At 43.2% G+C, this 16137-nt stretch overlaps 1 protein-coding gene across 6 annotated transcripts in view; it reads left to right on the top strand.

Annotated features, from left to right (window-relative positions):
- Nucleotides 1-16137, top strand: part of AIP (AHR interacting HSP90 co-chaperone) — a 33949-nt gene that overhangs the window by 6901 nt on the left and 10911 nt on the right. For 2 of the 6 annotated variants that reach the window (XM_073588238.1, XM_073588237.1), the window contains exons 4-7: nucleotides 10807-10983; nucleotides 13262-13400; nucleotides 13493-13658; nucleotides 13728-14545. The exons of 1 other annotated variant lie outside the window; for it this stretch is intronic. In XM_073588238.1, the coding sequence (XP_073444339.1) occupies nucleotides 10807-10983; nucleotides 13262-13400; nucleotides 13493-13658; nucleotides 13728-14361 (1116 nt within the window). In that variant the 3' untranslated portion in view covers nucleotides 14362-14545. Of the gene's footprint in view, nucleotides 1-10806; nucleotides 10984-11200; nucleotides 12964-13261; nucleotides 13401-13492; nucleotides 13659-13727; nucleotides 14546-16137 lie in introns of those variants that run through there. 3 more of the 6 variants (XM_073588241.1, XM_073588239.1, XM_073588240.1) reach the window with 2 other exon arrangements.

Below are 16137 nucleotides of genomic sequence, written 5' to 3'. Positions count from 1 at the left end.
CGCAGGGCTAAGGGAATCCCTGCACACAGCCCCCCGGATTTGAAACCTCAGGAGTTGAGGTGGGCGGGGCCACCCGATATTTAAAGGAAAGTGCCCAGGACGATGGTGGCATTTCCTGCAGCATTCAAATCATGGATGAGCTACAGCAGTCACAGCAGCATTGCCCGGCGCCACTGCATCAGCAGCCGCCACCACTACCACCATCTTCTTTGTTGCAGTCGACGCAGAAGCCTTTTCAGCGCCACCAGCAGCATCTACAAGGATGCAATGGCAGTCGTACAAGCAGCAGGACCAGCCTGAAGAGCAAGGCAGGTCACAAGTCCACTGCCAGGGGAAGACGTCCTTCAGAACCAGCTCAGCCCCCGTCTCCGGTACCGTAGCTCGATCAGTTGAATAGTGAGTGATCTACGTGAAAGTGCACTGTATTAAAACAGGCCCCCCCTTTCTCTGTGTGTTCCTTACTAGGGTAGGCCCTGAACTTTGTTCGAAGCAGAACAATAGGGAGTGTGCCCTGTGCAAGGGGGATCTACCCAGCACTTATAATAAGACACTGCCCTGGGTGTATACAGCAGACGGTCTCAGAAGAAACCCCCGGGTTCGCTATGGACCTGAAGGCCATCATTAGTTTGGAGGTTCAGGAGTCCTCAAAACACCTGATTGGGCAAAGAGAAGAGGGGAAGCCAGAACTACTGTCGTCAGAGTCTGAAGGATCAGTAGAGTTCATGAGGGAGGATTCGGACTGGATGGAGTTGTCCTCTGAAAAGGACACAGGGAGTAAGCCCTGCTTCCCAGCTGAGGATACTGACAGGCTGGTTAGGGCAATAAGGTCCACTATGGGCATATCTGATCCCAAGACTACCAAGACTGTTATGTTTGGTGGCTTGGATCAGAGGAAGAGGCGTTCCTTTCCGGTTAATGAAAAAATCAAAATGTTCATTAATAGGGAGTGGAAAAGGCCAGAAAGAAAAGGGCCACTACCATCTTCTTCAAAAAGGAGATATCCTTTTGATGAGGAAGACGCGGACATGTGGGAGAAGACCCCAAAGATCGACGATGCGGTTGCTAAGTCTGTTAAAAGATCTATGAAGACCTAAGGACTCTCAGGGATCCCTTGGAAAAGAAGGCAGACGTCTTCCTAAAACAAACCTGTGAGTCATCGGCAGGCTCATTAAAGCCGGCGATAGCAGCAACCTGCACGGCAAGATCAATGATGGTGTGGCTACAGCAGCTTGGCGACCATGTAAGATACAACACCCCAAGAGAGTAGATCCTGGCAGATCTTCCGCTGTTGCGGGGAGCAGCTTCCTTTTTGGTCGATGCCTCGGCCGACTCTGTTAGGTTAGCTGTAAGATCGGCAAACCTTTAATGCTGCCCGTAGAGCCCTATGGCTCAAAAGCTGGCTGGGACATGCTCAGTCCAAAACTAGGCTATGCTCTATCCTGTGTGAATGGAAATATCTTTTTGGCCAAGCCCTGGACGATATACTTGACAAGGCAGCAGACAAGAAAAAATGTTTTCCCAGTGTGTCCTGTCCCCAATTTAAAAGTTCCTTTTCTAGGAGAAGTTTTAGCAGGAGAAGACCCTCCAAGAGACAGAGCGACTGGAAAGCTAAGAAACCGAGGAGCAAGGGGTTCATGTTCGGGGGTTCCTTGACGAGGAGCCGTAAATCCTCCAAGTGATGGGCTGTCCCAGGTAGGAGGAAGACTGTCCCACTTCCATCCTGCCTGGGAGGAAATCTCAGCCAATGCCAGGGTGCTCTGTATAATAAGATCAGGGCTGAGACTAGAGTTCACATCCACCCCCAGGCACAGCATCAGGATCTCATCCCCCAGATCCTGGAAGGAACAACAGGCCCTCGAAACAGTGTTACTCCTACTTCAAAAGAGGGTACTGGTGGAGGTGCCCTTTCAGCAGCAGGGAAGGGGGTTTTATTCTCCCCTGTTTCTGCTAAGGAAGCCCGACCAGTCAATCAGGGCAATTTTCAATCTGAAAGGCCTCAACAAGTTCATGGACTACAGGCCATTCAAAATGGAGTCGATAAAGACCGCAATAAAGATCTTATTCCCGGGCTGTTACATGAGTGTCTAAGATTTAAAGGACCCATACTACCATGTCCCCATTCATCAGGAAGACCAGCAATTCCTGAGGGTAGCGGTATATGTAAACGGATAACCCCAGAGAAATTCCGATGCTGGGGGAGCTATACCCTTATTTCTCAGCGCAGTTAAAAAGCGGCGCTGAGGAATAAGTACCCTTAACTGCCGCTGTTAAAAGGCGTATTGGCGGTTGTTAAGGGGTTAAGACCATTAATGACCACATATCTTCTGTGGATGTAGGCTTGTGTAAATCCTTCTGACTTTTTTCATATAATCTCAAACAAACTTGATGTTTAGTCCAGGGCTCTGTGGGGGCCGTATCATCACGTCCAGCACTCATTGTTTATGCTGGAGTTCGTTCTTAATCACATTAGCTGTATGTTGGGGTCGTTTGTCCTGTTGAAGAAAAAACACATTTGGAGCCAATCAGACGCCTCCCTGATGGTATTGCATTATGGATAAGTATCTACCTGTGTTTCTCAGCATTGAGGACACCATTAATCCTGAGCAAATGCCCAACTTCATTTGCTGAAATGCAGCCCCAAACTTTCAAAGATCCTCCTCCATGCTTCATTGTTGCCTGCACACTCTTATTATTGATAGAAAAGAAAGTGGATAGGCACAATCCGTCCCGTGCAAAGAATATCCTTTATTGTGGCATCAAGTTAGGCTGGTTTCACATTAGCGCTTTTTAAGCGCACGCACGGCCGGGGGTAGCTCCGCCCCCGAGCCGGCTCTCTGCCCGGCGTGCCCGCCCCTTGCTTGTAGCGCCGCCTCCTAGCGCACAGCGGCGCCTGCGATCGGCGCACCCTATCTTTAGCATAGGGTGCACAGATCGTGCGCAGGCCGTGCGCTAGTTGCGCTTTGATCTGCGCTGCGCACTTTTGACGGTGCGCCGTGCGCGCCAAAATCCGAAAAGTTTGATTTTGGCGCGCACCGTCAAAAGTGCGCAGCGCAGGTCAAAGCGCAACTAGCGCACGGCCTGCGCACGATCTGCGCACCCTATGCTAAAGATAGGGTGCGCCGATCGCAGGCGCCGCTGTGCGCTAGGAGGCGGCGCTTCAAGCAAGGGGCGGGCACGCCGGGCAGAGAGCCGGCTCGGGGGCGGAGCTACCCCCGGCCGTGCGTGCGCTTAAAAAGCGCTAATGTGAAACCAGCCTTACCAACAGCAGGCAGATAAAACCATGGAGCAAGTACAGACGATGACCTGTTGGAGCGCAATGTAAGCACGAAACGATCATCGTCTGTACTTCATGGTTTTATCTGCCTGCTGTTGTTAACTTGATGCCACAATAAAGGATATTCTTTGCTCGGGACGGATTGTGCCTATCCACTTTCTTTTCTATGGATATACAGACTATTTTCCTTGGAAGTGGCACCCATATTCCCTGATGTGTGTGCAGCTTCATTAACCCGTCATACAGCTGTGCCTTTGTCCTGCTTTTTTTCTTCCATGGTATGAGACTCTTATTATTGTACCACTTTCAAGCCATTGGGGCAAAAAACTGCTTTCTGCTATAATCAAATATTTTGCATTTTCATTCATCAGTACAGAAAAATCCGCCATTTTTCTGCACCCCAATTCTTGTGTTTTCGTGCATAGTTGAGTCATTTGGCCTAGTTTCCACGTGGAAAGTGTTTTTCTTTTTTTTTTGGCCACAATTATTCCATGAAGACTTCTGGCTAGACTTCTCCAAACAGTAGGTGGGTGTTGTTGGGTCCCACTGGGTTCTGGGTTGCTGCCAGTTCGGAGCTGATGCCACTGCTGGACATTTTCCAGTTTTTGAAGGTAGGCATGTGTGTTTCATAGTTGCATAGGTTTAACTTGATGGACCCACATCTTTATTCATCCTTTCTCCACTAATTATTTGTCACTAAATTATCTATAACCCACAATGCCATTTGTGCTGACGAAACCATCCACCCCTTTTTTAAAAGCTGTTATAGTGCCTCATCTGCTGCACTAAGTCTTCTTGGCTGAGCTATGTGTCTACGGTACTCCAACACTGACCATGTCATGGTGTTCTTAAATGCTGAGAAATACTAGAAGATCCTTATCCATCATGCTATACTATCAGGGATTTGTCTGATTGGCTCCAAATGAAGTCAAAGGCAGTTTGTCACCAAGCGGCTGGAGAGTCATACAATAATGAGTCTGCATTACTGATGTGATTTAGATTTCTCCTGTTCATTCACTTTGCATTTTGTTAAGTGATAAACTAAGCATTCTAACATTAGCATTTTTTCACACTTGCCTAAAACTTTTGCACAATACTGTGTGTACCTATATTATTTTTTTTTTTAAGGCTAAGTGCACACGTACCGGAACTCTCGCGGAAATTACCGCGAGAATTCCGGAATTCCATTCCGCGGGAAAATCGTATTTTAAATTCCCGCGGAAAAACCTAGCATTTTGCAAGCGTATTTAGCGTGCAAAATGCTAGCGTTTTCCAAGCGATCTGTAGCATTGCTTGGAGAACTGATTGACAGGTTGGTCACATTCGTCAAACATAGTGTTTGACGAGTGTGACCAACTTTTTACTATTGAGGCTGCCTATGCACCATCAGTAGTAAAAGATAGAATGTAAAAAAAAATAAAAAATTGTGTTATTCTTACCTTCCGACGTCCCGCGCATCCGTTCCCAGTAATCCTTTGCGAAAATGCCCGCGATGACGTCGCACGAATGACCGCGAGACTTCGCGATCCCGCGAGAACGGACGTCATCGCGGGCATTTTCGCAAAGGCTTACTGGGACCGGGAGCGTGGAGAGAGGCGGGAATGCTGCGCGGGACGCCGGAAGGTAAGAATAGCAATATTTTTTATTTTAAATTCTATTTTTTACAGGGATATGGTACCCAAAGCCCGGAGGACAGTCTCCTCTCCTCCGGACCGTGGGTACCATCCGCAATTGTTCTGCTTACTTTCCGCATGGTGTGCACAGCCACATGCGGGAAGTAAGCGGAACAATGCATTCCTATGGGTGCGGGATCGCCACAATTCCGCAAATTAATGAGCATGCTGCGTTTTTTACCGCAAAGCGATTCCGCCGCGGTAAAAACCGCAGCATTAGCACAGCATTGCGGAATCCCATAGGAATGCATGGGATGCTTATTTTTCGCGTTTTCGCGGCAAAATCGCGCGGTTAAAACCGCCGCGGAAACGCGAAAAAAACGCCACGTGTGCACTCAGCCTTAACCTTGACTCACACTTTAACATAAGGTGTGACTAGAGGATATCTAGCAGAAAAGTCTGCATTTTAAGCTGTAAGGCCGGTTACACAGTAGCGTTTGTGCCCCCAGCGTAGGGTTGCGTACTTTATCCATTAAGATCCGCCTACTTCCACATGCGTCCTGCGTACCTATATTTAACATTGTGTACGCTGGGACATGCGTTGTAAATGTCTATGACAGCTGTCTATGACAGCTGAGAGGCACAGGAAGGGGGGTAGGGACCCTTGCACTTGGTCCCTGCACCCACAGCGCTGTGATTGGTCGGTCAATCTGACAGACCAAACACAGCAGTGATCATCAGGAGAAGCTGAAATTTGAGTTACTCCTTGCCGATCAGTGTAGGAGCCCAGCGCTGCAGTGGCTGAGCCTCCTGCACTGACAGCTAGGAACGGAGCCCCCACCGCCCTGGCTGTTAACCCCCTCACTGCTGTGATCGAGCATGATCGCAGCGTTCAGAGGGGGAGGCAGAGGGTAGGGGGCTCCCTCTGCCTCAGGTCAGCGTAATCGCGGGGCCCGACCTATGCCATGATGACCCGGAGGTGTCATGACAACCTCCGGTTCATTTACCTACGGAGAGCTGGTGAGATCATGCTCACAGCATGGTGTCAGCAGCTCTCAGCATTGGTATAATGCATTACAATGCTGGAGCATTGTAATGTATTATACCTAAAGTGAAAGCGAAAGTGAAAGTCCCATAAAGGGACAAGGTAAAAAAAAAAAAAAAGAAAAAATAATATAAAAAATTCCCTAAAAATTACACATTTACATAAATAAATAAACAAAAAAATACACATGTTTGGTATCGACACGTCTGTAAAAATCCCATCTATAAAAGTATCACCCTAGTTAATCCGTTCAGTGAACGCCGTAAAAAAAACCCAAAAAAGTAGCAAGTTATACTTTTTCCAAGCAGTATCATCATACCGCTTGGAAAAAGTGCAATAACACGTGATCAAAAAGACGAATATAAATAAACATGGTACCGCTGAAAACGTCATCTTGTCCCGCAAAAAACGAGCTGCGATACAGCATCATCAGCAAAAAAATAAAAAAGTTATAGCTCGCAGAATAAAGTGTTGCAAAAATATTTTTTCTATAAAAGTTTTTATTGTGTAAAAAAACACCAAAACATAAACAAAGATATAAATGAGGTATCGCTGTAATCGTAGTGACCCGAAGAATAAAGCTGCCATACTAATTTTACCACATGCGGAACGGAGGGGGAAAAAAAAAAAAAAGCATTCCTAAATTGCTGGGTTTTGTTCATTCAAAAAATGATCAGAAAAATCAGAATAGAAAGCGATCAAAAAAGGTTATGTGCCCGAAAATGGTACCAATAAAAACGTCAGCTCTTCCCGCAAAAATCAAGTCCGCACATGACTCTGTCGGCCGAAATATGGAAAAATTATAGCTAATTGAAGATCATTTTTGTGGAAAAAAATATGATTTTTTAATTTTATGGCTCTATGTTTATAACCTTCTGTGAAGCCCTTGGGGGTTCAAAGTTCTCACCACACATCTAGATAAGTTCCTTGGGGGGTCTAATTTCCAAAATGGGGTCACTTGTGGGGGGTTTCCACTGTTTAGGTACATCAGGGGCTCTCCAAACGCGACATGGCGTCCGCTCTCGATTCCAGCCAATTTGACATTCAGGCTATGTGCCCACGCTAGCGTTTTTAAACGCTCAGGAAAAGGATCCCCTTCCCAGAAAACGCACGTCTTTTTCCTCGCGTTTTTTGCGCGATTTTTGACGCGTTTTTTGACACGCGATTTCTGGGATCATTGGGGATGGCTAAAAACGCTGAGCAATGCGGGAATTAATGAGCATGCTGTGTTTTTAGCCGCTAAGCGATTCCTGAGCGGTTAAAAACGCATGCATTGGCACAAAAAGCCAAAAACGCATGCTAATTAATTTGATGCATCTTTTAAGCGTTTCTGCAGCGTCTGATCCGGCTCAAATGCTGCGGAAACGCTTACAAAAACGCATCGTGGGCACACAGCCTCAAAATCTCAAATGATGCTCCTTCCCTTCTGAGCACTGCCGTGCGCCTAAAGAGTGGTCTTCCTCCATACATGGGGTATCGGTGTACTCAGGAGAAATTGCACAACAAATATTGTGGTTCATTTTCTCCTGATACCCTTGACAAAATAAAAAAAAATTGTGTCCAAATAAAAAATTTTTGGGAAAAAAAGTTAAATGTTCATTTTTTCCTTCCACATTGCTTCATTTCTTTTGAAGTACCTAAACGGTTAATAAACTTCTTGAATGTGGTTTTGAACACCTTGAGGGGTGCAGTTTTTAGAATGGTGTCACTTTTGGGTATTTTCTATTATATTGACCCCCCCCAACTCACTTCAAATGTGAGGTGGTCCCTTAAAAAAAATGATTTTGTAAATTTTGTTGGAAAAATGAGAAATCGCTGGTCAACTTCTAACCCTTATAACTTCCTAAGAAAAAAAAAATTTTGGTTCCAAAATTGTGCTGATGTAAAGCAGACATGTGGGAAATGTTAATTATTAACTATTTTTTGTGACATATCTCTCTGATTTAAGGGCATAAAAATTAAGTTTGAAAATTGCAGAATTTTAAAAATTTTCGCCATATTTCCATTTTTTTCATAAATAAACGCAAGTCATATCGAAGAAATTTTACCACTAACATGAAGTACAATATGTCACGAAAAAAAAATCTCAGAATCAGCGGGATACGTTGAAGCGTTCCAGAGTTATAACCACATAAAGTGACAGTGGTCCGACTTCAAAATTAAGGCCTGGTCTTTAACCTACAAAATGGCATGGTCATTAAGGGGTTAAACTCCTGGGTTGCCTTCACAGTATGTTTGCGTTATTGTCGATCTTTTCTGTGAAGCGCTGTCCAATCAAAGCTCATCTGGTTGAATCTGAGCAGAAAGTATCGCCCTATACACTTCAGAATTCCTCCGGCTGCTTCTGTCTTCAGTCACAGCAATAACCACTAGTGACCCAGTGCCATTGGAAGCAATACATGCCCAAGCCATCACACTGCCTCAAGCATGATTTACAAAGGATGTGGTGTTCTTTGGATTATGAGTAGTAATGAGTGATTGTGCTAGGTTTTATCCAAGCACAATCTTGTGCTAATAGAATATCTTCGGCGTGCTCAAATACTATGAGTTGCGCGGTTGTATGTCTCCCAGCTGATCGACAGCCGCAACACATGCAGGGTTGCAAGTTTCATAGGCAATCCCCGCATGTGTTGCAGTTGTTGAACAGCCGCGAAGACAGGCAGCCACGGAGACTCGAACATAGTATTCAAGCACGCCGAAGACTCTTAGCACATAACTGTGCTCTCATAAAACCTTATCAGAGCATGCTCGCTCATCACTATTCGTGAGCAGTTCCAAGCTTTCCACATATTTTCTTCCCATCATTCTGGTACAGGCTGATGTTAGTTTCATCTGTGCAAACAATGTTTTTCCAGAACTGGGCTGGCTTCTTTAGAGCTTTTTTGGCAAAGTCTAATCTGGCCTTTCTATTTTTAAGGCTGATTAATGTTTTGCACATTGTGCTAAACTCTCTGTATTTGCTCTCATGAAGTTTTTTTTTGTTTATTTTATGGTAGACTCCGATACTGAAACACACTTCCTCGAGAGTGGTCTTCACTTGGGTGGATGATGTGAAGGGGGTTTTCTTCACCATGGAAAGGATTCTGCAATCATCCACCTCTGTTGTCTTCTGTGGGTGTACAGCCTTTTTAAGTTCCAAAGCTCATCAGTGCGCTCTTATTTTGCAGAATGTATCAAACTGTTGATTTGGCCACTCTGAACATTTTGACGCTCTACTGGATTTCTTCTTTTTCAGTGTAACGATGATCTGTTTCTTTTTGACTGAAAGCTCATTTTACCACATGATGTGGGTTCACGGCAACAGCTTCCAAAGCTTCCAAATGCAAATGCCACACCTGGAATCAGCTCCAGACCTTTTACCTGCTTAATTGATAGATTAACAAGGGAATAGCCCATTAAAGAGCTTTTGAGATAATTGTCTAATTACTTTTGGACCCTTTTAAAAATACACAGCTACATATTTAAAGAGCTATAATTGCTAAACCCTTACTCCAGTTAGAATGTGACTACCCTCAAATTTAAAGCTGAGAGTCTGCACTTTAAGCCCATATTGATTATACAACTATATTTTAAATATGTGTCCAAATATTTCTGCACCCAACTGAATATATGAAGAGTAATGTTCTCATTCTCACACAATGGGTGGAAAATGCTGTCCAAATGCTTAAAAGGATACTTTCCTGTTTACATTTTGCTGCATGACATTCAATAAATTTTGACAATTTCAAATTGTCAAATCAATAGGAGGCAGATGTGCAGTACCCTGTGGCATCCACTGCAAGTAAATGGAGCAGCCCTCAGTGGATTCCAGAGGCATATCTATTTTTTCCTTCTTTTTTTTTTTTTCCAGTCTGGTTTTCCACTGTGAAGTTAAAGAGGACCTCTTATGAAATGTTTCATGTTGTCCTGAACACACAATGTAGTAGTGGCTGCAGAGTGGAATTAAACTTTTTTTCCCCTAAATTTTGCCTCTTCGTTGCAGAAATAGTAACGATCAAAGTATTTGGCACCTAATGAGTTCACTTTTAAGTCTAAGTTGGTGTTATTAGATACTTTTCACTGGTGGCTGTATTTCTTCTTAGCAAAATTAGGATTATTTAGTCTAGAAAAAAGATGACTGAGGGGCGATCTAATAACCATGTATAAGTATATAAGGGGACAATACAAATATCTCTCCGAGGATCTGTTTATACCAAGGAAGGTGACGGTCACAAGGGGGCATTCTCTGCGTCTGGAGGAGAAAAGGTTTTTCCACCAACATAGAAGAGGATTCTTTACTGTTAGGGCAGTGAGAATCTGGAATGGAATTCCCTGTCTGAGGAGGTGGTGATGGCGAACTCAGTCGAAGGGTTCAAGAGAGGCCTGGATGTCTTCCTGGAGCGTAACAATATTGTATCTTACAGTTATTGTTAGGTTCTTTAGAAGGACGTAGATCTGGGGATTTATTCTGACAGAATTTTATAGGCTGAACTGGATGGACTAATGTCTTTTTTCGGCCTTACTAACTATGTTACTATGTATGAGTTGCTATCTGATAACTCACCCTTGGATATAACTCATTCAGTGTCATACTTTGATTGCTGATATCTCTATCAGAGAGGTGAAATAAAAGATAAGCAAAAACATCATCTTCCATTCTGCAGCCACTACATCCTGTGTCCAGCTCAACATGATCTGGTGAAAGGGCTTCTTTAAAAATATAGTGAAGGGGACCCTTTTGAAGTCAGGTGTCAGCTATATATTGAGTATGCTCAGGTCCTGAGCAAGCTTCATAGTTCCTTAATAGCAATAACATATATACTATATGTCACTGATTGCTAAAGAGTTAACAGAAACTCCATAATTTACATGACCATCATCATCATCTCTTATAGATAGAGGAGCCAGGATCATACAGACAAGACGCGTGGGCTATGTCAGATGAAGAGAAGCTGGGTGCGGTGCCATTGCTCCACCAGGAAGGAAATCAGATGTATAAGGAGGGGAACATCCCAGAAGCATCTGCCAAATACTATGAAGCAATTGCTTGCTTAAAGTCATTACAAATGAAGGTACATTATAGTGGATATGCTTAATTAGGCCAAGAGTCATCATTTGTATTTTTTTCAAGTCCCTTTTCTGTATTTTGATAGTTGTTGTAATTTTTTCTTTTGCATCAAATTCTTCAAAAAGGCACACTCTATTTTGAAGAATTTTGTTCAAAATCAAAGATGACCTTTATTTTATTGTGCCTTTTTTTTTTTTTTTTTTTTTTTTTAAGAACAGAACAGTTATGGTCCTTTTAAAATGTTTACTTTAGACTTTAACAGCACAAAAATAAAATTTTATTTTGTACTCAATTAGGGTGCTGGAGTACAGTTGCACAAGATTTTTTGCAAGACTTCAAAAATTTGCAAATGATAGATTAGGCTAAGGCTATGTGCACACGTTGAGTAAATGGATGCAGAAATCTTTTTGACTGATTTGAGTGAGATCAATGGTGAAAAACACTGGCAAAAACGCACAGAGAAATGACATGCTGCAGATTATTTTCTGCACCAAATCTGCAAGTCCCAAATACTTAACGTGTGTCTGACATTACAGGTTTCTCATTCACTTTGCTGGCATCAAGATTAATTCAGGATTTGCTAGCAAATCTGCATGGCAAAGGCGCACCAAATCTGCAATGTGTGTAACAAGCCATAAACCATCTAGATAAAGCCGCATTCACACGTCCGTGTGTCACGGTCTGAGCATGGACTGTGATTCATTGACCAGCCCAACTAAAATTTTTTGTGGGGGGTGTGGGTGCGTCTTAACAGAATAAAGCCTACCTGAGGAGCGGGGTCCCAGGAGGCAGGGGGCACTGCTGCGGGCCTCAAGCTGGCAGGAGAGGGTGATCGGTGGTGCGAGCCTGCGCAGGCTCTGGACTTTTAGAAAATGTTGGTAGTTCCCGCACTTCCCATCCTTCTTACTGGGGTGGACTTCAAGAAAATGGAGGCCAGAGGCGGTGCATGCACAGATAGAGATGGGAAGTGCGAGAACTCCCGACATTTTCTAAAAGTACGGAGCCAGCGCAGTCCCGCACTGGCAAATGCCCCATCTACCAGCCCAGGGCCCACAATATCACCCCACTCCCGCCTCAGCCAGCTTTCTGCAGCAGCGTCCCTGCCTCCTGGAACCCCGCTCCACCACAATGGCCGCCCCCCCCCCCGGTATGCTAACGTGAAAACGGACTAGAAGATGTGCCATTATTTTATTTAAAAAAAATTTTTTTCCTATTTTCCTTCTCAAAATTTGGGGTGCATCATATAATCTGCAAAATACGGTAACTAAAAAGAAGGTGCAAATTAGATATGGACTAAAGAGCAAACTTAAGTCACTATTAGAACCAGAATTATGCCAAAAAAGTGCAAAAATATTGCTGAACCAGGGCCTTAACCCCTTAAGGACCAAGCCACTTTGTAGGTTAATGACCAGGCCTTAATTTTGAAATCTGACCACTGTCACTTTGAGGTAATAACTCTGGAACGCTTCAATGGATCCCACTGATTCTAATATTGTTTTTCGTGACATATTGTTCTTTATGATAGTTGTAAAAGTTCTTCAAAATTTGTTTATTTGTGAAAAAAATGTAAATTTGACAAATTTTGAAAATTTCACAATAATAATTTTTATGCCCCTAAATCAGAGCGTTATGTCACACAAAATAGTTAATAAATAGCATTTATTAACTAATGATTTCTATGGGGGCGCAAAAATTCGTCGGAGCACCGTATGCCGTATTTACAGCCGTGAAAAAATATTGAACCTGCTCGATGATTTTCACGGCTTACGGACACGGCCCCCATTGAAAATCAATGGGGCCACAAATACAACGGAAGCTTGCCTAGTGGGTTGATTTTGCATTACACCATGAAGACCGTATTTGTGGAACGCCGTATTTTTACCTTGACACTCCCATGTACTTCCTGTTTATCACTTTGAAGTTTATCACTCCATGCCTGCAGAGAGACAAGATGGACCTGGAGAGAATCATCGTTCTCATTCAGGTATGTAGGGGTGCTGAAAAAAGCCCCCCCCCGTTCAGTTTAGAGGAGTGTAGGTGAGGCTCCAGGTTATTATGGGGGATCGTGGGGGAAGAGCCTTCACCGGCTCCCAGTACTTTTGGTTTTTGCTGGGATGGGGGCCAGACAGATGTGAGGGGGGTGTTAAAAGATAGAAAAATAAGGGTGGTGGAGAGTGCAAAAGAGGGGTGGCGGAGTAATCAGTTTATTTCAGTGCTGTTTGCTTTTCAGAAATATGCAATTGATCACCCCTTTTTTTTTTTTTTTTTTTTTTTTGCTTCAGGATGATCCTTGCATTTGGGATTCCAGGCGTGAGAGTTGTCACGACCGTAATATGAAAGAGCGGGCCTGGGAGGATGTGGCCCAATCCCTCATCCCAAACCGCTGGCCGCGTGCGGATTTTAAGGAGCAAGAATTGATATGCAAGTACTCAGCACATGTCATGATATAATTGTTTTTTTTTTTTTTAATTTAAAAAGTCGGAAATTGAGTTACGTTTTTTCTTCCACTACAGTGAAATCCATTAAGACGAAGTGGGGATCTGCAATGGACCAATTGAAGCGTGAACTAAAGGCCAAAGCCGAGAGCGAGAGATCTGGAGAGGCTGGTGGAGAAGAAAAGAAGCCCTACAGATTCACCAAACAGCTTCAATTTCTGATTCCTGTCCTTGGCATGCGCGAGTAAGTATATATATGTATCCTCCATGTTGATGTTTGTTGTCTTCTTTAATTGTCTGTTTTCATTTGCAGAACTGAAGAAAGACTTCCTGTGGAGTCCACACACTCGCAGCATCAGTCGAGCAGCAGTGTTGCAAGTACATCATTTGATTCCAGTGATCCAAGCATCATTTTAGAAGAGAGCTCAGAATGTACTGCAGAAAAGGTGGCCACTGTAGACATAATGTCGCAGCCAAGTACTAGTGGAGGTAGCCGTGGCAAGCGGAAAGCTACTGCTGCGCTTGAACTGATGCCTCCGTCTGAGACATCCCAGGAAATACTAGCGTTATTGCGTAAAAGAAAAGCAGAAGGCCCAGAGGAGGAGCTATTAAGGAGTTTTAGCCCATATTTCCGTGCTGTGCTCCCGGAAAACAAGCAGAGCTGCATTAGTATGATAAATAGTATACTTTATATATGTTCTCACGAACTCCATCCAATCGATTTGGAGGAGGCTATTGATGGGTTTAAGCAGTCAACGAGACGTAGAGTATGCGATTCTTTTATGCAGCGTCAAGCTAGTGCTAATCAGCCGCAGTCTTCCGGGGGCACAGTGCAGTGTCAAGGCTCAACAAGTCTTTTAAGCACTCCTCAGTGCTCCCATTCACCTTCTGAGTATTCACAGATGGGGATGCATGACCACGATATTCCAAACTTTCTCAGCATGTGACTTTTGAACATGAACCTTTTTTTTTATTTTTTTTATTAAAAATAGAAAATTCAAGACGTTTATCTTTTTTTTTTGTTTGTAAACAATGAAGATAATTTTTTTTGGGGGGTTTTCCGAATATTTGCTGTGCAATAATTTTTTAAACAAAAAAAAAAGTTTTGTAAAATAAAATTTATCAACCAAACTTTGTAAGAATGTTTGTTTTTTATTGGGATCAGTAAGTGCAGCTGTTAGTTCAGATCTTGTGTGGCAGACTGATTTCCTTGTGTGTTTTTCAAAACGTGCAAGGAAATCAGCCGCCACATGTGGACGTACACAAAGACAAACCTCTTCCAAGGCTCCTGAATTTCATATTCTTTTACACACACTTTAGGGTCAGAAGTCATGTGACTGTTCTTCATGAGACATTAGAAAGAATGTTAAAGGCTGCATAGCCGCTTTACTGATTATATATTGTAGTATGATCAGTAAAGAATGACTACCAACCATATTAACAACCTTTAGCCTACAAGCCAGCGTCAAGACTCCTCATTGTGTTGTGGGTCCCTAACCTAACTACTTAACCCCTTTATCCCCAAGGGTGGTCTGCACGTTCATGACCGGGCCAATTTTTACAATTCTGACCACTGTCCCTTTATGAGGTAATAACTCTGAAACGCTTCCATGGATCCCACTGATTCTGATTTTTCTCGAGACATATTGTACTTCATGTTAGTGGTAAAATTTCATTCATATAGCTTGCGTCTATTTGTGAAAAAAAAACACGGAAATTTGGCGAAAATTTCGCAATTTTCCAACTTTGAACTTTTATGCCCTTAAATCACAGAGATACGGCACACAAAAAACTTAATAAGTAACATTTCCCACATGTTTACTTTACATCAGCACAATTTTTTAACCAAATTTTTTTTTGTTAGGAAGTTATAAGGGTTAAAAGGGGACCAGCAATTTCTCATTTTTGCAACACCATTTTATTGTTACAGACCACATCACATTTGAAGTCACTTTGAGGGGTCTATATGATAGAAAATACCCAAAAGTGACACCATTCTAAAATCTGCACCCCTCAAGGTGCTCAAAACCACATTCAAGAAGTTTATTAACCCTTCAGGTGCTTCACAAGAATTTTTTGAATGTTTAAAAAAAAAAAAAAAAAATGAACATTTAATTTTTTCACAAAATTACTTCAGGTCCAATTTTTTTTTTTTATTTTACCAAGGGTAACAGGAGAAATTGGACTGCAAAAGTTATTGTGCAATTTGTCCTGAGTACGCTGCTACCTGATATGTGGGGGCGAACCACTGTTTCGGCACATGGCAGAGCTCAGAAGGGAAGGAGCGCCTTTTGACTTTTTCAATGCAAAATTGGCTGGAATTCAGATCGGACACCATGTCACGTTTGGAGAGCCCCTGATGTACCTAAACAGTGGAAACCCCCCACAAGTGACCCCATTTTGGAAACTAGACCCCCCAAGGAACTTATCTAGATATGTGGTGAGCACTTTGAACCCCCAGGGGTTTCACAGAAGTTTATAACGCCCGGTCGTGAAAAGAAAAAAATCATATTTTTTCCACAAACATGATCTTTTAGTCCCCAATTTTTTTTATTTTCCCAAGGGTAACAGGAGAAATTAGACACCAAAAGTTGTTGTCCAATTTGTACTGAGTACGCTGATACTTCATATGTGGGAGAAAACTACTGCGTCGGGGCTCGGAAGGGAAGTAGTGACGTTTTGGAATGCAGACTTTGATGGAATGGTCTGTGGGTGTCATGTCG

Source organism: Dendrobates tinctorius, unplaced genomic scaffold (genome assembly GCF_039654945.1).
Source record: "Dendrobates tinctorius isolate UK_male_01 unplaced genomic scaffold, ASM3965494v1 ptg000103l, whole genome shotgun sequence".
NCBI lineage: Eukaryota > Metazoa > Chordata > Amphibia > Anura > Dendrobatidae > Dendrobates > Dendrobates tinctorius.
The sequence above is the reverse complement of the archived record's forward strand: the minus strand, read 5'-3'. Positions and strand labels throughout refer to the sequence as shown.